We start from the raw sequence: 24470 nt of genomic DNA, 5'->3' as shown, positions 1-24470 counted from the left end.
TGCTAATTAGTGACATCTTTCGCCACGGGTAAATTCGCGCCCCCAACTAATTGGAAGTAGTGATTTTACTTTTCGGTAGTACATGGTGATAATTATGATAAAATTCCTGTGGGCGAATATTGCGAGGGTTAATCTTTTCTAATCATTGGTTCATGGGTAGAATCGAGAATAACGTATGAAGATGATTTGTAGAGAAACAAGAGTTCGCTAAAAGTTATAGCGCTAGGTCTTGAAATTCCTAAAACTGGTACAGCGTACAGAAATTACTTACATCATAATCCTCCGGAGCTTGTGGCTGAGCTTGAACCTCCTGAGGTTGAGGTCGGTTATCCAAGAGCTTAGCTTGCGTTTGCTGCTGCGCAAGTTGCGGCTGGAATTGTCTCAATCTCAAAGCGGTGAGGTGAGCTCTTCTTTGCGCTATGTCTTGTGCCTGATTTGCCAGACCCTGCAGTTGTACGTTCTGAACTTGTTGCGCATAATGGGGCCCGGCTACGTAAGCGGCCGCCTGCTGTACCTGAAAGGAAAACATCTTATGAGCATTTTTCTTTCTCTGGACGCACATGTTGTTTCTTTATCATTGATTTTTTTGTACTACAAATTTAAAGTGTAAAGCATTTTGTATACTCTCAAAAAGAAAAATTGCACTGGTACCAATAGACTAAACCGTCGCGGTTGGTTTCTCTTTCTCTCTTTCTGTATGGTACTTTTTGATTTTTTTACAACAAACGTATATTAAAGTGTTAGGGATGATACAGTTTATTTACAGTAATTAATTAAAATGTACATAGCAACATGGAGTTTATACAAATAAGACAAAACAAGGTTTTTTAATTAGCGCGGATGTTCATTTAAACTTAAAACTACGCAGTCTGTTCATAGACTCACGTGCATAATATTGCATCGTTTGCGGTTAAAAATGGCGAGATAAATACGTACATAGACTACAATTTAAATTGGATTCCTTTATTATTAAATGTATGTATAAGACAACTGCTGCTGTAATTGAAATTGCGCCATGCAAGCGTAAGGCAACGTGTTATGCGCAATATTAAATGTAAAAAGGGAAACATGTGAAGAATTTACATGTTAATGTTCCTTTGAAACGTTTCCCGGACCTGTTAGATGTTCTGCTGACAAAGAAAAAGGTGCGTGCTCGGATGCTTTTTGTTGAAATATTACTTAATATTGTTCAAAAAATTCATTATTACAGTAACGTGCCTTACAAATGATGGTTGACCTGGGTTTTACACTGCTTTTTTTAGTTGAGTTCGTGTTTTAGGTACATATTACTTCGTCAATTAGCAATGTGGTAATGGAATGCATTCCTTTATTTTTAAGTTCTTGGTGAGAAGATTTTAATTATGGTTTTTGTCAATGAAGCTTTAGTTGAAAACTCTCCATAAAGCAGCATTCCAAGATGAATCAATACAGTTCGATGAATTAAAAAAGTGAATATCTTGAGCGGATCTGGTTTCTGCATTTTGGATCTTTCACTAATATTTTCACGTGACGCACGTTTATCGAGTAGCAAATTAATACATTGAAAAGATGCGGGGTAATATGTCCAAATAGCCTTTGTAAGCCTTTCTTTATTTCAGGGATTTATATTTAATTTTTTCGTGTGTTTCAGAATAAATTTTGTCATTGTCAATTATCGGTTAGGTGTTTATTTGAATCCATTGTGCGACCAGAATAGAGTTTTCAATTCGTGTCCAAGATTTATTTCAGGCGGTTATTCAAATTTGTGTAATAAATTCAGTGGAATTTTCGGAAGTTGATCGAGGCCACCGAGTCTCTCAAAATGAGAAATTTTAAGTTAATATTAGGATTTCCCTTAGGATATGCCGGATGCGTACGAGTTATTTCAAATAAAATAGTTTTAATTTTATACCAGAAATTGAATTAACGTGATTCTAAATAGGGTGTCCTAATTTTTACTCATTATGTTTATAATCTGATTCGTGAGAATATTCCTAAACGGGTTACAAAGCTTTCTAGTAAAGATGCGTTACTACAAAAGTTTTGAATGTTATTTCGAAAATTTCTAATTAGTCCTTAAAAATGTCCACCTAAAAGGATTGTACCTAATGGTAGCTCTAAATTAGCGTTCTTGCGAAATTCCTTTGTAGGCTTCTTTGGGCTTCTAGTAGAAAAATTTGAGCATTGCATAATGCATATCATAAAGATTTCACAAAGTATCAACATTTAGGGAGTTGAATTAGTTTTCCAAACAAATCATATTCATTCATCATCATCATATTCTCATTCAGAGTACACAAAAATGTTTTTCAGAAGGAATTTTTAAGAAATGTTTCCTAGTACATAAGGATGGAAAAATGGTAACTAAAGCTGTCGACAGTTCCAACAATAAACTTATTTCAATCGGTCTCATTGTGAGAGACGTCTTTGAAATCATTTTTGGAACTGTGTTCACTAAGGAGTTTCTCCAATTATATACAAGCCAAGTCACATATTTGTTGGACCAAAACAAATATGCCATTTTCTGAATTAGAATTTATTGTACTAACAAAGTTTATTAAACGGAGAGTACGCAAATTACGTTCTTAGAAGTTGAAATTCCATTTACCAGTAAGTGATAAGTCCAAGAGATCCCGTAATTTCATTATTTCATTCAGACAAATTCTAGGGTCCTTTGATTGCCAAATTTGCTTGTAAAAATTTGAATAAAAAAGCTGTGTATCAATGTAAAAATTGTGTTAAATTTTTGGGTTTAGCTTATTTTTCATTAAAAAATGGAATGGCATTTTCAATTGAGATTAAGTTAAAGGTTCTACCAAAAAGTGTACGTATTGTAAAAATTCATTGTACTAAAGGAAAGTGCACGTCGAGGTGCACGTGGAAAACATTTGGAAATAAAATTACTATCAATATACATTTATATGGCCATTTAATATAGGTACTTCTTTTTGCTGTTGAGGTGGAAAAGAGTTGGATAATTTTATAGTAATTTTCAGATAAGCAAAGGGAAAATTGTGCAATAAGCAAAAACCACAAAAAAGGGGATCCCTAATAAGTGAAACGAAAAGAGAATTACCCGATGAAATTGAACTTTGGCATAATTTGCATCGCACCCTAAGGGCGTTGTCATTTGATCTTAAATAAAACTACTCAGTTACTTTATCTTCATAGTACTACTTTGTAATAGATGAGTCTCCCAAGAAACCAGTACACGAAAAATTCGGATTCAGCTTGAAAATTTTAGGATTTTTTTCACAAACAAATAAAAAACGAATTACCTTAATAAAGTATAAATCGAATGGGTTTTGAATGTGTTACCAATTTGGCTTTCTTTATTTAGGTACACATTCAATATGTTAAAAAAGTTTATAATACAGAATGAATAAAACATTTGTAACTTCGCGTTTAGCATAAAATCGATGAAAGCGTAAGTGTAGCGCGAACCATTTTCCTCTTCCAAAATGCCGGAACAACCAAAGTTGCTTTGAGGTAATCTTCGAAAGAGCCCGCCCGACCACAAAGCGACCAAATTTAATTGTATTAATTCGAAATAACAACAAAATTAATTTACCGAAGTACACAGTTTTCACCACACAATTTGTAAACCGAAGGCATCGCCTTAAATCGCGCATTAAATCGATGAAAACGCTCATTTATTTGAAAAGTTTTCGCTGTTTTAATACCGTTTAAATTCTAGCGAAGTTTCAATCCATTAGTGGAAAATCCACGTCCAACAAAAAAGCCCAAATCGTATATCACGCCGGTGTTTTATTCATTAACGGTAAACTAAATATGGTTTAATGAAAGGCACCTGCTATATTCGCAAGCAATTAACCAATTGAAATTGTTACATATACTCGTGCATATTCATTTGTCTCGATCAGCTTTGAATTGCAAACCACTTGTACAAATAATGTACCATTAACCGCACGTCGACATCAGGTACAAACGAATGTTTTTTTTATGGCATTTGTATCGTAACGAGCGCACATCTTGGCTGCACTGCCAGTAATTGGCATTATGGCTGCCGTAATTAGTATCCCGGAACGTTTCCACTATAACAAATTTTATGTTAAGTGTAAATATAATTATAGCTTCTGCAGTTTCGGGATCGCTACAAATTTTAGTGTCCATTAAAGGTAACATTTGTATCATTGGATGGGGCGACGGAGCCAGGTATCTAGGTGTTTAAATGTAATTACAGAACCATAAATCTTACTGTTTTATTTGATTTGGTCCAAATCGTAAGCCTAAATGTTAAGCGCTGATTTAGGAGCAAATTTCAATATTGCCTGCCCAGCTACTAAAACGATAAGCTGCAATAATCGAAAGTTAGTAACCCAAGCTTGACAAAAATGCAAATGCAATTCCATTTCATAAGTACTCGTAATTACTTACTTTTCCGATCCCGGAGAATCTCTCCTTCTTTTACGAGATTTTCGATATCCACCAAGAGGAAACCCCTAATATTGTATACATTGGCTGGAATTCCGTTTAACAGTGGAGGTCGACACCACTTATTATCCTTATTTTAAATTCAGTTTTAGGTGGTAGCATCTGATTCTGTTTTTTACTTTCAGTAAAATTGCATAGTATGCAAGTAGAATCGTTTTTCCTGGCTAAGCACCTTCTTAGAAATACCTATGGGAACAGTCTTCCTTACTTTTTAGACATCTCTAGGAGTTTTTTATAGATCATTTGATGAATCCTCCTCGAAGTTTATGTTATTTAGTTTATTTACCCTTTCAGTACATTTTTTAATAACACTTCCGCAATATCAGATTAAAAACCTGCAAATTGACATTCAAAACCCTCGTTAATTTTGGGACATAAATCTTGAAACCTCTGTTGTAATCTTGTACATCGTACTAGAACTAGTTAATATGGAAGGTCTACTCGAGGATCATGGAGCACCTTCTGAGGTAACATGGAGGGTTTTCCTGAAGTTCAATAACTGCGTAAGATCCTTTTGAAGGACGCGGGGCAAAAAGTGGGGACACTGAGGCTTCCTTGCGACATATGTACGTCTACCGCGGGTGAGGTAGGATCCTCGTATTAAAATGACAAGTTTTGAAAATGGTCTTAAATTTTCTGAAAATCAATTTGTATTTTCTTAAAATCATTATTCTTTATTTTCTGAGAATCATTTTGCAATTTCATTTTTCTGAACATCATTTTGTACTTTCTCATATTTGTGGAAAAGCTCGATTTTCAGAATGTTCCCAATGAAACCGAGATGTATTTATTATTATATTCACTGAACATCTAACACATGACATGAAAGGCACATCCATAATTTTAAATGGTCGACAGTTTTTTTTTCATTGTTTCGTCTAAAATTTTAATAAATGTTCCAGTTTTAACAGAGAATCCGACATCAGAATTATTATTTTCATTTAATTCCATACAAAAACTGCTTTGTTTTGTATTAGTTAAAAAATACATGTTGTGTGTTGTAAGGATATTCAATATCTCATGAAATAAAGCCTAAAAGTTATTTCCAACTACCTGAGGTGTCCCCGAATACATGGTCAAGAGATTGTAGGCCAATTTTAGAACACCCGGTACATAAGCATTCATAGTATTAAATTATTTCGATTTTTTCTAAAGATAATTTCATAATTTATCTTTATCTAGATAGTACAAGAGCATTTTTATCTTTATTTTATCTAGATTAAGCAAATTCTTATTCGTCTTATCTTTATCTAGATGAAATTTGAAATTATCTATGAACAGCACTGCCTAGGCTCTACATAGATTAGGTGAGTCTAATAGGGTAAGCTTAATCTGGGCGCCAGCGCATTCGGAATATGGGGTAACGAAAGCGATTAGCGGCAGTGGTACTAGGTGAAGTTAAAGCGTTCCCGTTAGCGGTCTTTGAGCGTAAAATCTAAATTTAAATCGGCGTTCAGAAGTAACCGAGCTTATAAAAATAGTTTGAAGTAGTTTTCACGGCGACCGTTAGTGTCCATACAGTTGTTTTTTTGGAAGATCATTATTTGCCCCAGTGGTAGATTTACGTGATGGATTATTTGGAGTATACACTCAGCGTATATTGCGTGCATAAATAGTGACGAGTAGTTATCAAAACGGTACCAGTCACAAGGGATTAAATTGTTAGAAAATTTAACAAAGGCGTATTTACAAATTTTCTTAGGAAAGAAAGCAGTTACGTCTGAATAAACCACTTGTCTGTAATTCCTTAATAAAACTTTACCTAAATATCAAACCAAGTTTTAATAATCCAATTAAGTTGCGTGTATATGCCACTTCACTTTTCGCAAAAAAATTGTACTGACTAACAGAAGAACTAACGGGTTTTAAGTTTGAATCCAAATGAAAACACCTGATAATCACCTCCTAGTGATTATATTCAACCAAGCTAGTCATAAGATACCCAGGTCTTGGACGTCGAAGAAAAAATTGTAAATAGAAATGTTAGTGGTCAAGAATCATGTAAAATATTGGTTTTTTTATGTATGATTATCAAAAGGACCTCCTGAATTTGTTGACCAGTTTAGTACTTGTACATCAACTAGTGTAATGAGTACTAGTTCCTAATATTCTTCAACCCTTGGGCGTGCCAGTGAAGACCAAATGACAGTGTGGGGGAAGTGCCTGAAAATTACAAAAATAAGCTACCGAGCTTGTTTGAATCACTATTGCCACCTTCAAACCTCAGATCCATCTTTCGTAACCAACTGGTCAAGTATTATAATGGCAGTAATAAAGTAATAAATTCCTTTCAATCAAAATATACCCAATATACCTACTGGGAGATTTACAAGCTTTTAAACTCGCAGTTGACATAGACTGGAAATTTGGTTCACAGCTTTAATCGACTATATCATTTCAAGATGGTGCCACTTCAGTAAATACCGGACCAACGCATTATTTATCCATCTGTCATGGTTTTTGACATTTATGTCAATTCTTCTCTAAAAATTTGGTGATTCAAGTGTCCATTCAAAAACTCATATCTCTTAAACAGTTCAAAATAGGTAATAAGTGGTGTTTTCTATAATTGAATCCTTAAAATCTAAAGCATTTTTTGAGTGACATGTGGCAAACCAAGGAAAGACGTGTTAATGGAAGAAAAATAACTGGATGAAGCAGAGTCGTCAGAAGAAAAATTGAAGACTTTGCAGAAGAAGAAAACTGGGTCGATGATAATGTCGATAACTAGACTATGCGAATCTCGAAAAAATGCATTATTTTTCGCAGAAGCCAAAGAAAGACAATTAATGAAGTAATCAACTGCAAACGAAAGGTACGGAATTTGAAATGCTTTCGACACGTTTACAGAACGAATGCAACTGATTAGCCACGGTTAACTGAGCACGGAGCAATAGTTATTTTATAATTGCGGTCTTGCATCATTTAATTGAGTTAATTTGAAGGAAATGTTTATTCAAAACAGAATTCGCCTTGAAGTGTCACGACATTCTAACAACTTTTTACGGGGACCATTCTTTATTGGAATACAATACCGCCAATCGTTGTTATTACAAAAGAAGTTCAAGGTTTCTTCTTACGAAAGAAGACGGTACTTGCTCTTACCTGTCGATTGTTGAATTGGGTAAGTACTGTTTTTGGGTTTGCAAGGAACTAGCGTTTACCGTTGGGTATCCATTTTCTCTTTATATAACTCGAAATGGGGTGCAATGATAATCCACGTTTAAGAACTCAAAACCTTCCCCATGAAATTCAATTTATTTATTTATTTTAAGTAGATAGGCTATGAGAGTTCTGGCCCACTTTTGGTCAAAATCCCATGTTATTTCCCATAAGAAATTCTAAGGTCCATTTCGGTCATTTTTGTATCACTTCTGTCATGTGCGCATGCGCGTCCCGGGCTCGCCGGCAGGGATGTCGTTGGTCGCAGGGGCCGGAGTGTGGTATTTCGGAGAGGCGTTGGTCCGGGCAGCCGGGGTGTGGGAACTTTTACCGCCTCAGCTTAATCGACTTATTTCGACAGCCGTGGTGTTGGTATAGGCTCTCGGGGTGAGGGACTGTTTTTCCGTCCAATTAGTTTCGCTCCTTTTTTTTCGGCAGCCCGGGTCAAGGTTATTTTGGGAGGCATCAGTTCGGATCGAGGTTCGAACCTACTTCCCTGCGCACTTACTGCTGTATCAGAGGTCGGATAACCAACTGCGCTACCAGAACTATTACTTATCGACTGATATAGATGAGCCGTGTCTTTCCGTTTGCCTCATATTTTTGACAGTTATGCTTCTCATAAGCGTTGCGGTAAATTTGTAGGCGCGGGGATTCGAACCATCGATCTTTACATTAGAATCATCCATCTGAACCACTCGGCTACCGCGCCTTAATCATATCTACGTTAAAACAATCATAGGTAGGTAATTACTTGTGCTATTTATAGAATAAAAGGAAGCATTGTAGAAAAAATCGTTCCCCGATTCTCTAATTATTAAAACGAGAATTAGTCGACGTGTTGTTTAGATTTCCTATAATTATATGACATTGCATCATCCAGCTGTAATACTAGGTAACTTGTACTATCCAAGTCGTACGTGTATGGATGTTCTTCATATTCATTTTGCGATTATGGATAAAAATAAATGTTATATGGAATAGACTTCCTGGGATGGAATGTGTAAAAATGATCGGTCAGCTATTATACAATCGTCCTCTCCCTTACTACTTCATTGTTGAAAGCATTGTAAATTTAATTACGAAGAATAATTTCAAATTCCAATACATAAATAGAACAAATGCAATTCTCGTATCATAGTACGCATTCAAAAATTATACTGGGGCGTATTAGAATTCTTTTTGGGGAGCTTCATGGTAATACAAGCGGTATTTGGCAGCTACGGGAATGAAAAAAAAAACGACTGAAGAAAAACTGCGCTACATTGGTAATCTTTCCCGCGATTTTACGTATAGTAACACTTTTGTCAAATTCTTTTTACCACCGCGCACATCAAAAGTTCGTCGGGGAACATTCCAATATAGGAAATGCACCGCGATTTTTTCGTGTCCATTTTTCTGAAGGTACCTTCTGCATTAGCGCGCACGCAAGGTCCTTTTTTACTGTGAGTTCGAAATTTCGGGCGGCTATGAGGTATCCAAATACGAGTAAGTGCATATCCTTTTTGCGGCGAAGCAATTTCTTACATTCCCCAATCTCATAATGAAGCCGCCATGCCTACTTGAACGATTCAGTATTGCATTATTATGTTCACACACTAAAAAGTGTAATTGGTCCATATTTAAAATACGCGTTGCACTCATGGCAAATGCTTACCCCACTCCAACGAGCACCCTGTCGTGTTGGACTGGAGAATGGAGATGAAAGTAAATTAATTTCAAGTTCAAAATATAAACCTATAAACAAATGCAATTCTCGGTAATAAGTATCTGCTCGTCCCCGTCGTCCTTTACTGCTCTTGCACAGTACGCATTCAGCACGAACTATACTCGCGCGCACTTATCAGCTTTTGTATTACAACTCGTTAGTTATGCAGATAATTCCGTAATTTTTTTTGCATAGTTATCAAATTACCGAACTTTTTTGTCAATAAATCGTATGGAAAGCGGTACTTTTTTTCACGATTTTTACCATTCTTTTCCATGGCGTTTAGTCCTGTCCACCGTCCTGTCTTTGAACAATAGCTCAAATTTTGAGTGACAGTAAATCGCGAATGTCAATTATATTATTCAATTATGTGTAATTAAGGATCACTACGCAAAAAAATTTCGTGTACAACACGTGTTGAAAGTGTCTTTTTTCATTAATATGCTTGATTAACTCGGGCTTCGCCCTCATTAATCAAACTGCAAATTCACGAAAAAATGTATCTATTACACTAAATTTCCCGTGTAATTTTACGTATAGCAAACGTCTAATTGAAAATGCTTACCTCAACACTATTATTCAAAGCGCCTGTCGTGTTCTTGTTGGATTGGAGATGAAAGTAAATAATTATAAACAAATAAGTACAATAATGTGTTTCAAATTTTAAAATGGCCTGAGTTCGGAAGCACGCCGCACGGGTGTAAAAAATAGTGATGAATCGACTTTGTTCTTTTCTGAAACGAGAGCCGAGGAGAGCGATCATCATTTCGCAGAAATATACACACTCTCATTAGAAATTGCATTTTCAGCGCCTTATAAAAGGGTGATTATTCAAATTTTTTCCCATTTCTATTCGAGTATTGCTTGCAATTAGTCGTTGCGTTTGTGTGTTTATTAGTTACCTATCTGTTGGTGAGTTTTATTATTATTAGCAGTAGTAGTTATTCTTTTAAATTTATTATTATTTGACGTGCACGTAATTCGAAGCGCGTTATAAAAGAGGAATTATTCAGATTTTTTCCATTCCTGCTCTAGTATTCGTTGTGTTTAGACGTGTTGTGTTTATTAGTCGTGTTGGTGAGTTTTATTTTTATTATTAATAGTTTTTTAATTTATTATTAAAATTGATTACACGTACAGGTACACGTAACTTCAGCTCGCTATAAAAGGTGCATTATTCAGATTTTTTCCATTCCTGCTCTAGTATTCGTTGTGTTTAGACGTTTTTGTTTATTAGTCGTGTTGGTGAGTTTTATTTTTATTAGCAGTAGGTTTTTTTAGTTTATTGTTAAAATTCATTAGACGTGTAAGATGTTTGCAGATTTAGTGAAACACATTGCAGGTATTTTAGGTGTGTTAAGAACTAATTACAGCGATAAATCAGTTAGGGAAGGGATAAGAGAGTGTGATAAAGCGACACGTAGGATTCGGAATTCTTTGCGTGGAGCTTTACCTATAGGTGAAAAACAACATCATGAGGCTTGTTTACGTAATATTAAATCGATGCGTAAGCATTTTAAATTAGAACAAAAGAGGGGCCAGGGTATAGCATTGAACAAAGAAACCGCAAAGCATCGCGTTCATTGGGATGACTCCATTTCAGCTTTTAGTAATAGAATACGGACTGGTGTTATTACTAATCTCAAACATAAAGACCCCAGCCGCTTCTTAGTGGACTGTAAGGTAATCTTCAAACGACAGGTTTTCAACGCCTTGAAAAAAGACGAGGCTGTGAAAGTAAATGCGATTTTTTGCGGGGAATTTGTGATTACTCAAGGGGAAAAGACTCTCAATGAGTATAAGTACTTCACAACATCAAATGCGGCAATATATAGGGGTACTGACATAGAAGAGTGGTTTGAGGAAAAGGTTAGTAAACCCCTAATGAAGAAGTTATCGGAGTTTCAGGAATGTAACAGCGGTTGGGCACTTCGAGCCGTCGTTAATTTAGGGGTTAATTTTAACAAATTTACACCTCAACTTGGGTCTTCATATGTTGAGTTACCTCCGCAAATTCAAACAAAAAAGGCCTGTGTTAACGTCAAGAACGAGGATCATGCGTGCTTTGCGTGGGCGGTGGTTTCAGCATTATATCCTGCTGATAAACATCCTCAAAGAATATCTAAATACCCTCACTACTCGTCTGTGCTTAAGCTAAAAGGGATCCAGTTTCCGATGACCATGAGACAAATTTCGAATTTTGAAAAACAGAACAATATCTCCATTAATGTGTACATTTTGAAGAAAGAGAAAAAGGATCAGTTTAGTACCCTGCCTACATACCTAACTAAGGAAAAGATGGATAAACATGTGAACCTGCTTTTAGTGCAAGACTGCTATGAACAACCCACTAAATTCCATTATGTTTGGATCAAAAATCTTTCACGGCTAGTATCTAAAAAGTTAGGCAAAAGGAATGGACAAAAATATGTTTGTGATAGATGTTTACACTATTTTCATTCTGAAGACAAATTAATTAAGCATACTGGAGATTGTATGCAGAAGAATGATACCGCAATCAAGATGCCTACGGAAGAAAAAAAGATGTTGAAGTTTAAAAATTTTAAAAATAAAATAAAAGCCCCCTTCGTAGTATATGCAGATCTCGAGAGTGTCCTGAAACCTAGCGCGAAAAAGACCGCATACCAGCAACATATTCCGGCAGCTGTGGGATACTACTTCAAGTGCTCATATGACGAATCTCTTTCATTCTACAATAGTTACCGTGGTGAAGATTGTATGCGGTGGTTTGCTGACGAGATGAATCAACTCGCGGAAGATGTCTCTACTGTGTTTCTTTGCCCCTATAAGATGCAAATGACTCCACAACAAGAAATCGAATTCCAAACAGCAACTCACTGCCACATTTGCGAACAGCCATTTACAGCAGGGCAGAAGAAGGTTCGAGATCACAATCACCTCATTCCAGAGAACAACTTCCGCGGAGCTGCATGTGAAATTTGTAACGTCAACTATCAGGACACTCATACAATTCCGGTAGTATTCCACAACTTGAGTGGATATGACGCTCACTTTCTTATAACGGATATTGCCACTAGAATGGGTGGTAAAATCGACTTGCTTCCTATAACCAAAGAAAAATATATCTCTTTTACCAAACATATCAACGAGTCACGCATCAACTTTAGATTTATAGATAGCTTCCGGTTTATGGCATCATCCTTAGATAAATTATCATCAGCTCTAACAGAATTTCCCAATCTCAAGTCACAATTCTTTGCTCTACCTGAAGATCAATTTAATCTTTTAACTAAAAAGGGTATTATGCCGTATGATTATTTAGACTCATTTACCCGTTTCGATGAGCCTTGCCTCCCTCCTCAAGATGCGTTTTACAATAAATTGGAAGATAAGCCTTGTCCCCGTAGGATGTATCGTAGAGCTCAAGAGGTGTGGAGCAAATTTAACTGCAACAATTTAGGTCAATACGTTGAGTTATATATGAAGACCGATATTCTCCTCCTTGCGGATGTATTTGAACTATTTAGATCAAGCTGTATTAGTACTTATGATTTAGATCCAGCCCACTACTTTACACTGCCAGGCTTTACTTGGGATGCCATGTTGAAACACACGCGGCAAGAGTTAGAACTCCTTACCGACCAAGATATGTTTCTTTTTATTGAGCGAGGTATTCGAGGAGGTTTGAGTCAAGTCTGCTCTAAGAGAAGAGTCCACGCAAATAATAAATACATGCCCAAGTATGATTCAGCGAAACCTGATGTATATTTGATGTACAATGATATTAATAACCAATATGGATGGAGTATGAGTCAATATCTTCCTTATGGGGGGTTTCAATGGGTAGATGCCAACATCGATGTTACTATGATCCCGGATGATGCAAATGAAGGCTACATTCTAGAAGTTGATTTGGAGTATCCAAAGCAGTTGCATGACTTACATCAAGATTTACCATTCTGTGCATTACATATCAACCCGAAAACCATGAAACCACCATCTACAGCTAAAGAAACTTCAAAACTCATGGCAACCCTAAATCATAAAGAAAAATACGTCATCCACTATCGCGCCTTGAAACAAGCATTAGCTCACGGCTTAGTTCTCACTAAAGTACATAGAGTACTAAAATTTAAACAGTCCCCTTGGCTAAAGTCCTACATTGACTTGAATACGAACCTAAGAAGAAATGCCAAGAATGAATTTGAGAAGAACTTGTTTAAGTTGATGAACAACGCAGTCTTTGGGAAGACCATGGAAAATGTTAGAAAACGACTTGACGTTAAATTATTATCCAAATGGGAGGGTCGTTATGGTGCAGAATCATATATCTCAAAACCAGAATTTAAATCTTGCGTTATATTTAATGAGAACTTGGTGGCGGTAGAAATGAATAAGCTTGAAGTATATTTAAATAAACCTATATACGTAGGTCAAGCCATTCTTGATTTAGCTAAGACGACCATATACAGCTTTCACTACGACTACATGATGGATAGATTTGGAGGTAACTGTACTGCCGTTTATACTGATACCGATAGTTTAATTTATGAAATTCGAGAGCAAGACCCGTATATGGTTATTAAAAGCGATTGTTTTAAATATTACGATACCAGCGATTTTAACCCTAACAACCCATATGACATACCTCTTGTAAATAAGAAAGTCTTGGGTATGATGAAGGATGAAAATAATGGGAAAGTAATGACTGATTATGTAGGATTGCGATCTAAACTGTACACGACCAAAGTATTAACCACCAAGGATGATTTAATAAAATTGCGTCAGAAATTAGAAGCGGAAGAGTATGAGGAGGATGAAATTGCTACGATTATTAAAAATTATGGTTTGATAAAAAAGGCAAAGGGGGTAAAGAAAAGTGTAGTCGAGACTAAAATTTCTTTTGATGATTATGTGGAATGTCTGGAGACATTTAAGCGCAAAACAGCATCTCAAAATTTGATTCGGACAGATAAACATCAAGTGTATTCTATAACACAGTCGAAAATTGCTCTAAGTCCCGAAGACGATAAGAGGTATCTAATTCCCGGCTCATTTAACACTCTTCCGTGGGGCCATTATGCTATTGATAAACCTCAAGATGTTGCCGATAACCCGATGGATGTTGATTAATGTGCAGATTTGGTATCCCTCCTAATGTATTTTTGAATTAGTTTTTCTATATCAATCTATTAATTTACCAACCCACACTTTTTTTTTACTTAACCAGACCTACAATAGATTAATTCTTAACAAAGAAACCTGTTAGGCCTCCATTGTTACTTTCCCTCTACATACAAAGTATGTATAAAGGAAAGTATTGTAATCGTGATAAATTTTCGATATGCCAATATTGCGTTTTCTGGACGTTTAGAAGCACTCAGATGAGCCCCAATGGGCATGTGAGGATCGTGGATGTTGCGGAAAGTTATCTTGAATCGGATTAATCAAGGAGATAGTTGTACTCTCTGCAATTATACATCAGAAACCACTTCTGCTTCTGATCAAATGTGATAACATTACGTCTGATTTATATGTAAACAATGTACCTTTTTGAGTTATGTTAATAAATGATATATAAACACCAAGGAGTTTTCATTTCTCTACGGAATAATAGGGACGTTTTTAAAAATTGTACACTATTTCCTTTTTTTTTCATCATAATCACCGTTCCGATCAATCCATCTTTTTGAATCTACCCCGCATGTTATTCCTCGATGTTTCGTCAGATACGTGTGGACTAGCGTTGCGCTGCCTTCTTGTTTTGTATTCCGGTGTGAAGGTTCTCCAACGTCTCACAGCGCTCCGGTAGGCAGGAATTCACACAACCCCGGTCCTAAAAAGAAAACTCACGCAGACGGCTTTGGTGATGATGTTTCCATTGGCGGATTTTTGTTTCCGGAGTCGTGTAGGGAACTTAGCTCTCGTCCACCGGCGCAATCTTTTTTGCACAAAAAAAACGAATCGAGTCGGGCATGCGGATGGAAATCTGCAACTGTTGTGGAAAGTTATATGGATTAATCAAAGAGATAGTTGAACTCTCTGCAATTACACATCAGAAACCACTTCTGCCTCTGATCAAGAATATTATACGTTTAATTTAAATATAAATAATATACCTTCTTGAGTTGTGTTAATAAATGATATATAAACATCAAGGAGTTTTTCATTTCCCTAAGGAATAATTTGCGATTTCACTCTCGCGAATGTTCTTCTTCTACCGGGAGCTGGTACCTACGTAAAATAAGGTTCCCAATTATTTTCACAATGAAAAATTATGTTTATTGGTATTTTTGGAAACTTTACACTATTTCATCATAATCACCGATCCGAGCGATCCATCTTTTTGTATCTACCGTCGCATGTTCCTCTTCGGTGTTTGGTCAAGTCGAGGAAGAGACACTAGAACTGTAAGAAGGGTGTGTGTATGTTGTACGTGTGGACTAGCGCTGCGCTGCCTTCATGTTTTGTATTGCGGTCTGAAGATTCTTCAACGTCTCATAGCGCTCCGGTAGACAGGAATTCGTACAACCCCTTTAGCGATGATGTTTCCACAGACGGATTTTTGTTTCATTTTCCGGAGTGAACCCAGCTCTCGTTCACCGGCGCAATATTTTTGCACACACAAAAAACGAATCACGTAATGTTGGGAGAGTCCATCTCTAACGGCAAGAGTGAGTGTCGCTGGGTGGAGAATTGGTAGGAGGAAGAATCAAGCTATATGCCAGTGCGGAATTCGGTTACTGTTTGTGTCTGCATCTTATGTATTTTTTTACTTTTTAAATTGTAATCATTTGACATTCAAAAATTATGGTAGGCCTATTAGTTGTTTTCCGATGGCAATGTAGCAGATTTTAAACACTAAGACGAGCTCTCCATTAATCTTTAGCTTTAGCCTTTTATCTAATTTAGTGCTAGGTCCCTAATAATAATAATAATTTATTAAGAAAATAATACAATTATAATATTTATATCTCAAAAGCGGACCTTAAGCTTCTCGTACCTAACGGCAGGGATGGATAACAAATGGTTCCCGAGTCCCATTTTTGACGTTATAAAAGTTAATAAATTGAAAAGGTATAATGATAGTTTATACAATAATGACTTATAGACAAAATTTAATACTCGATCAATTTCTCGACGTACAAGAATCTTATATTTATTAACGTGATGTCCCCTTGGTACATAGAATGAAAATCTGAAACTATGCATTCTGAAGAACGTCATTTCTGTTTTTAATTCTTGCAGTCAGGTAGGGAAAGTATACAAGTAGACTGTAGTGTAGTCCAATTGACTTTGAATCAAAGAATTTGTCAGAATATTTTAATGGTCCGTTCAACAAATCCCTAAATTCGTATAACGCTTTCAGTTTCCCATAGGCAGTTCGTAATTTCGAAGTTTAAATTTTTTGTATAAGCGACGATTCTTAGTACTGTTGTCTAGCTGTATTAGACGACCATCTAAAGTAATTTCTCTACGTTTATTCGCAATGAATATACCTACCTCTCGAATATTTCATACTCCAACACATATGGCCACCGTTTTCTTAGGGTTCAAATTAAGTCCATTCGACCTACTCCAAATAAATATATTTTCCAAGTTTTTATTCAGAATACTGATATCCGGGCATATGTATATAGCTCAACTGGAAGTCGAGTATTAACCAAGCCACTTCCATCGATTCGAATGCTACATATTTTCCACATAAACTGCAGGGTGTTTTGCGTTCGAAAGATAAATTAAATAAAGGATTGCTTAATCCCGCAATCAAGCTGCTTTTGATTATCGATTTAGCGGGAAGACAAATAAACCATAGTAAACGAGTCAACAGATAAGCAGATTAAAAACGGTGTTCGGAAACAGCCTTCAAATGAACAGCTTTTTTAAATCTGTTCATCTGTTTATCTGTTCATCTGTTTATCTGTTCATCTGTTCATCTGTTTATCTGTTCATCTGTTCATCTGTTTATCTGTTCATCTGTTTATCTGTCATCTGTTTATCTGTTCATCTGTTTATCTGTTCATCTGTTTATCTGTTCATCTGTTTATCTGTTCATCTGTTCATCTGTTTATCTGTTCATCTGTTTATCTGTTTATCTGTTCATCTGTTTATCTGTTATCTGTTTATCTGTAGTAGGTACCTATTTACCAGTTTATACATTGGACCTTCCCTCGAAATCGACAATCAATACATATCATTAGAGGAATGAGTCTAGTCTAAAGAAGGTGGTTCATGTGAGCGTCACCGAAACCTTGAACATTTGGTCCGATTTTTTTGGGCGATTCTCCATGCTAAAATTCCCCATGAAGATCACAATACCACTGTGATAAGAAAAAATCCCTTTCGGCTCGACCGATCAGGTGTGGGTAGATTTTGTTCCAATATGGCGGAATTGGCTGATTCACGAACTTGATCGAGAGTTACACCAACCCTTAAAGTGTGGTTGAAATCGGTTCATAAATATGAAAGTTAAAATGTTTCTTGGAAGTCATAAACCTATAAATATACTGGTACCATTATAATAGGTAGATAGATATAAATCTACCAAAAGGGCTCTTGATCTACTGTTCCGATCTGGGCAGAATATAAAAGATGGGGTCTGTAAGGCAAAGGCAAAATCTATACATCGAACAACCGACTTCAATGGAAGAGCGTTGGACTATAAAGCCGGAGGTCAGGTGTTCGAACCTGGGCAGAGGTAAGAATTTTTCATCTGTGAGAGAGATTGGAATTTCATCAGTTTCGAGCATTCTTCCGGTTACTCTGAGATAGGTTTTCCTGCAGTTTTCCTAGTTCGTACGGTAAATACCGGAGTAGTATAACAACTTAAGACCTTCTGCAGAGACTAAAAAGCATTATGCACTCTGTAATTGAGCGCAAGCCTGTTGAGGGCCCAGAACAAGAGAGGGATAATAATAAATAATAATAAAAGAAGTTATTGTAGTTTCTCGTAGTCTACAGGCGTTGTGAGTCATCCACTTCTTATAAAGCATTTGCACATCCATTCGCGTTCGATTTCGTATCCCAGGACGTCAATTAAACCCCTTTAGCAAGAACGCTGTAAAGATTACCCTTATCCAGCACCGTTCAACTTTAGGAAAGATCTTCCTGGAGGACGTCCCCGAAATCGCAACAGAGCTTGGAGCTTGAACAACGTTTGATAGACATATTGCTTGCGTAGAACAAAGGGTGTTTCTTTTTGTTGCCAGTGTCATTTTGCTCCGGTTGTTGCTTAGAGCGTCCGAGGGTTGACATTCGATAATTGAATTTCCGGATATCATAAATAGGTTCTCATAAATTATGCATGTGATGACAACGATTTAATATTTATTTTGTGTAGTGTAAACATGACATCAAACTTCATTATCTTATGTCTAATAATTAAGCTCGAAGACCATGCTTCCGAATCAGGGTCCATCCCAAGCAGAATTGGAGAATTTTTACAATAGGTATGCTCATCGTTTTTTCCATGGCCGGTACGTCTTCTGACAAGACACATCTTCCTCACTACAAATGTCTTCTACACCATTCTCGACGGCGAGCTTGCGCCTCCGTTTCATACGTAACTTTAGGTAACTTACATGTAGCCGAAATTTGCATTGCTGTAACATGAATCGGTCCCTCCATTTTCTTTATTATCTCAGGTAAAATATTGCATTCGAACCAATGAGCCGTATGGTTGTATTCAATTTCATCACTTTCATATTCAAATTTTTCCCCGATCGTATTTCCCCAAAATATCTTCACTTTAAGTTTATCGAGGATTTGCGGCATTCTGCTTCGATCGCTATCGCTCTCACACAGTTCTTCTCTAAATAATCTGCACAACACCTCTTTAATTTCCTTTCGCTTCGTAATGTAGACATGTTCAGTCGTTTTAGGAGTTTTCTTAATCGAATCCTCGAGCATGTGCAACATCATATTAAAGGTCTGTTCTTTTCTCTCACCATAATTTTCATGATAACATTGTTGACAACACGTTTTAAAGTCGTAGTATTGTATCCCCTTTCTGTCTTTCCTTAATGTACTCCCAACCAGACATCCGTTTCTTTCATAGCAAATTTCACATTTTTCTTTTAGCGTGGGTCGACAGTCACTACAATTGCAGGACCTTCCCCAGTTACACGCTTTAGACATTGTTAGAGGTCTGCTCTTCTCGAAGATATATCACCAAATGGCTTCCGCCTCTGCTTTGTACCCCTATATATAGGTGATTCCGAAAATCTGTGGTAATTGAAACTAATTCACAAAGCTATTGGACAGCGATTAGATTGAAACAAGCGCCGGCGGTGTATTTACCAAATGCGTGTACCGCAAAAGGACCACTGAGCTGTTTAAGCTAGGTCTTCACTAAGCTCCCCCCTGAACGACTGCTTCGCAGCCCCATATATGGACTCTCTTGTCCATTGAAAAAGTTGGTTTCATGCTAGTAATTCAATTATTACCATTCCTTTACCAGTGGGCCCTGCTTCCTGGCCCCAGGTAATTTTCAATACTCCTCGCATCGGGTGAATGCTCACTTTTTTGTAAATTCTCAAAAATAATTGTAACATTTAGAATCCATATTTGAAAAACTTGACCAAACAGTATCATCACACGTAGGGAGTTCTTACCCCACATCACTACAAATTTTGAAAGAAATATGAAAATTCGGCTATTTTGGAATTGAATAGGTGCTTCACACCACAAAGAACAACGAACCACAAACAAGGAAAAATGGCTATATCCAAAAATAAAGACAAAGGTGGAGTGAGAATTCATCCCACTCGGGGTCAGGAAGCTGTCCTTTGAATACTCAACGTTCCGTCCTTTTGGGGAGCCTTCAAAATTTTTAATTATTGGAAACATTGGTAAAACCCATAGGAATGCTCATTAGTGAATTCTCCAACACGAACACGACAGGCGCTTTAATTCGTGTTGGGGTAATCATTTTCAATGGGACAAATACCTACGCTTGCAAGACGTCTTTATAATAATGCAAAGAGTCATTCATGCATTTGCATGACGGCGCAGAAAATTTAGTAGATAATATAGATTTCATTATGAGATTGGGAGATATGCACTTCTCCGATAATTTAATCGTATTTGGTACGCCGTTTCGCCAGTGGACTTCGTAGCCGCTCGAAATTTCGAACACGCAATAAAAATGAACTTTTCACTCGAATGCAGTTTTTTTTCTAGGCACAATCGGTACCTTCACAAAAATAGACACATGAGAAAATCGGGGGGCATTTCCCATATTGGAATGTTCGCCGACGAATTAAATGACCTTTTGATGTGCGCGGCGGTAAAAGAAATTTACTTTTGCTATACGGAAAATTTACACGAGAAATGTAGTGTAAAAAAATTACGGCCGGTTTGCATAATTATCTACATACCTAATGAATTGTAATACAAAAGCTGATAAGTGCGCGCGAGTATAGTTTGTGCTGAATGCGTACTGTGCAAGAGCAGTAAAGGACGACGGGGACGAGCAGAGATACTTATTACCGAGAATTGCATTTGTTTATAGGTTTATATTTTGAACTTGAAATTAATTTACTTTCATCTCCATTCTCCAGTCCAACACGACAGGGTGCTCGTTGGGGTGGGGTAAGCATTTGCCATGAGTGCAACGCGTATTTTAAATATGGACCAATTACACTTTTTAGTGTGTGAACATAATAATGCAATACTGAATCGTTCAAGTAGGCATGGCGGCTTCATTATGAGATTGGGGGATGTAATAAATTGCTTTGCCGCAAAAAGGATATGCATTTACTCGTATTTGGATACCTCATAGCCGCCCGAAATTTCGAACTCACAGTAAAAAAGAACCTTGCGTGCGCGCTAATGCAGAAGGTATCTTCAGAAACATGGACACGAAAAAATCGCGGTGCATTTCCTATATTGGAATGTTCCCCGACGAACTTTTGATGTGCGCGGTGGTAAAAAGAATTTGACAAAAGTGTTACTATACGTAAAATCGCGGGAAAGATTACCAATGTAGCGCAGTTTTTCTTCAGTCGTTTTTTTTTTCATTCCCGTAGCTGCCAAATACCGCTTGTATTACCATGAAGCTCCCCAAAAAGAATTCTAATACGCCCCAGTATAATTTTTGAATGCGTACTATGATACGAGAATTGCATTTGTTCTATTTATGTATTGGAATTTGAAATTATTCTTCGTAATTAAATTTACAATGCTTTCAACAATGAAGTAGTAAGGGAGAGGACGATTGTATAATAGCTGACCGATCATTTTTACACATTCCATCCCAGGAAGTCTATTCCATATAACATTTATTTTTATCCATAATCGCAAAATGAATATGAAGAACATCCATACACGTACGACTTGGATAGTACAAGTTACCTAGTATTACAGCTGGATGATGCAATGTCATATAATTATAGGAAATCTAAACAACACGTCGACTAATTCTCGTTTTAATAATTAGAGAATCGGGGAACGATTTTTTCTACAATGCTTCCTTTTATTCTATAAATAGCACAAGTAATTACCTACCTATGATTGTTTTAACGTAGATATGATTAAGGCGCGGTAGCCGAGTGGTTCAGATGGATGGTTCTAATGTAAAGATCGATGGTTCGAATCCCCGCGTCTACAAATTTACCGCAACGCTTATGAGAAGCATAACTGTCAAAAATATGAGGCAAACGGAAAGACACGGCTCATCTATATCAGTCGATAAGTAATAGTTCTGGTAGCGCAGTTGGTTATCCGACCTCTGATACAGCAGTAAGTGCGGAGGGAAGTAGGTTCGAACCTCGATCCGAACTGAAGCCTTCCAAAATAACCTTGACCCGGGCTGCCGAAAAAAAAGGAGCGAAACTAATTGGACGGAAAAACAGTCCCTCACCCCGAGAGCCTATACCATATATATAAGAGGTATATATGGCCTAATACCAACACCACGGCTGTCGAAATAAGTCGATTAAGCTGAGGCGGTAAAAGTTCCCACACCCCGGCTGCCCGGACCAACGCCTCTCCGAAATACCACACTCCGGCTGTGTTACCCTGCGACCAACGACATCCCTGCCGGCGAGCCCGGGACGCGCATGCGCACATGACAGAAGTGATACAAAAATGACCGAAATGGACCTTAGAATTTCTTATGGGAAATAACATGGGATTTTGACCAAAAGTGGGCCAGAACTCTCATAGCCTATCTACTATATTTATTTTAATGTCGGAATGGATGAGATTTGATCGGAAAACTAGCGTTTACCTTTGAAAGTACAAAAAAGCTCAAGCAGAGAAATATCCTACCTGTCGATCGACGGCACTGGGTAATAGAAGCTGTTGAATTTGCGCCGGTGGGCTTGGGGGTGGTGGCGGCGGAGGTGGTGGTGAGGACGGCCTGTGCGACAACCCCCCATAAATCTCTCCAGAATCCGACTGTTGCAGTGCCTGCTGCTGCTGCTGCACGTACTGTATTTGGGGTTGCGCCGCTAGCCTAGGTACAAACTGTATGGCTTGCACTTGCTGCGCGTTCACATAAGGGCTCTGGAGGACGGGCTGCGAGATTGGCAGCGCCGTAACCCATTTCACTAAAAGCACACCACACAAAAGCACTGTTCTCATTTTACACCCACAATGACTGGCCTGTTACAGATGATTGATAAAGTAATTACCGGTATTTATATGTTTGTATGCCCTACTCTCGGTTAGAAGAACTTTCATACGTTGAGTATGGAGAAAGGTGTTGTGCAATAAGACAGGGTCGCTGCTCTGTCACCGCATGCAGGCGATAGACACTAGAAATGTGGGAGTCGTGGTTTGATCTACTTATTCCAATTATTAAAAAGTAATAAAGCGAAAGAATGCGCTGCTCGGATTTCGCATTTTATAACATTCCCGCGTATCAGGCAATAAACAATTAATCGTTTTTGCCACGAAACATACTACGGATAATGAGGCGACGTGCGTTATTGGATAAATTTAATAATAGAAAGCGAAATTACCCGCTTAATTCGTTGGAAGCACAGGTATTGGAAAATTCTATTGTTTCAACGTTGAATGGGTACTTCGCCGTTAATTATTATACTACCTATACTTGTTGAGAAATTCAAATCGTTACAATTGGATTTACGGAACACCGTGGCCCAAAGGGAACGCTCGCCGAACGATTTTTAAAATTAACTCATTTTCCTTTGGTAATAAAATTTACGGTGCTTATATAATCGGTACGCTTTTTACGCTACTTCGATTTACGCAACATAGATTGTTCCAACCTTCAAATTTGGTGTTGGTTCCGTTTCAAAAACGTTAAATGCTAATATCACAACGCATTATTTACACCTAGACAGTTTTTTTTTTTTTTTTTCAGCCCTATTGGGATCTATGCCCATTTGGCCGCAGAGAAGTATATACCTATTTCATCTAAACTGTTGGATTAATTCACAGGGTTCACTCGCTTCATCTACACAAAATCTCGATCATACCCGTCTGTCTGTCGGTCTGTGTGTCTATACTCTTATTTCCGGCTGAACGGCGGAATCGATTGGAACCAAATTTGGTATACATATTCTTAGATATAAAATAGAGAGCTATAAAGCTTTTAGGCAGAATCGCGCACGCTAAAGTGTGTCATAGTTATAAACTAAAATATTGCAAAACAGATATCAGAAACGTACCACCCACGGAAGATTCTTTCCATACCCATTTATTAAGAGCAGTTTATCAGTTGATTGTTTGGAAAACGGTGAGTCTTGTTAATCGTGTGCTTACAGATCCGTTCAACTTTGGTTGGTTACGTATGGATCATATGTTAATCCCAACACTTATAACAATTAGCATCCGCCCAAATCCATTACGTGAGAGTGTATATTGTAAATGTAAAAATGTAAGTAATTGTATTGGAAACTGTAGTTGAGCTAAAGTAGGTTTACCATGTATTATTGGTTGTTATTGTAAGGGTCGATGCCGCAGTTTGCATTAAGTCTAGGTGGTACGAAAATACTGTAGCGAACGTTCCATAAATTTCGATAGACATCGAGGCCCCATGAAGGAAGAGTCATCAGCGATAAAGAACGAAAACGGATGTGACGTACCTAACCTAACTACAGTCCAAGAGTACGTAACGTACTCTTTGATACAACAGACTAGGGATGTAACGGAGCTTCGGTTCCGATTCCGTAAGAGCGGAACTTCCGATTGATTTTGCACTTTCGATTCCGAT

At 37.3% G+C, this 24470-nt stretch overlaps 2 protein-coding genes across 2 annotated transcripts; one reads left to right on the top strand and one right to left on the bottom strand.

Moving 5' to 3' along the window:
* Window positions 1–238: 238 nt before the first annotated feature.
* On the bottom strand, window positions 239–23972 carry LOC116174550 (mediator of RNA polymerase II transcription subunit 15-like). Its single transcript, XM_031492486.1, has 2 exons — window positions 22559–23972; window positions 239–514 (listed from the first exon to the last, which is right to left on the bottom strand). Exons 1-2 carry the CDS (start codon window positions 22871–22873, stop codon window positions 239–241), a joined length of 591 nt encoding a protein of 196 aa, XP_031348346.1. The 5' UTR covers window positions 22874–23972.
* On the top strand, window positions 9706–16041 carry LOC116173384. Its single transcript, XM_031490824.1, has 2 exons — window positions 9706–10381; window positions 10445–16041. Exon 2 carries the CDS (start codon window positions 10616–10618, stop codon window positions 14417–14419), a length of 3804 nt encoding a protein of 1267 aa, XP_031346684.1. The 5' UTR covers window positions 9706–10381; window positions 10445–10615; the 3' UTR covers window positions 14420–16041.
* Window positions 23973–24470: the final 498 nt, after the last annotated feature.

This window comes from Photinus pyralis, unplaced genomic scaffold (assembly GCF_008802855.1).
Source record: "Photinus pyralis isolate 1611_PpyrPB1 unplaced genomic scaffold, Ppyr1.3 Ppyr1.4_LG6, whole genome shotgun sequence".
Taxonomy (NCBI): Eukaryota; Metazoa; Arthropoda; class Insecta; order Coleoptera; family Lampyridae; genus Photinus; species Photinus pyralis.
The sequence above is the reverse complement of the archived record's forward strand: the minus strand, read 5'-3'. Positions and strand labels throughout refer to the sequence as shown.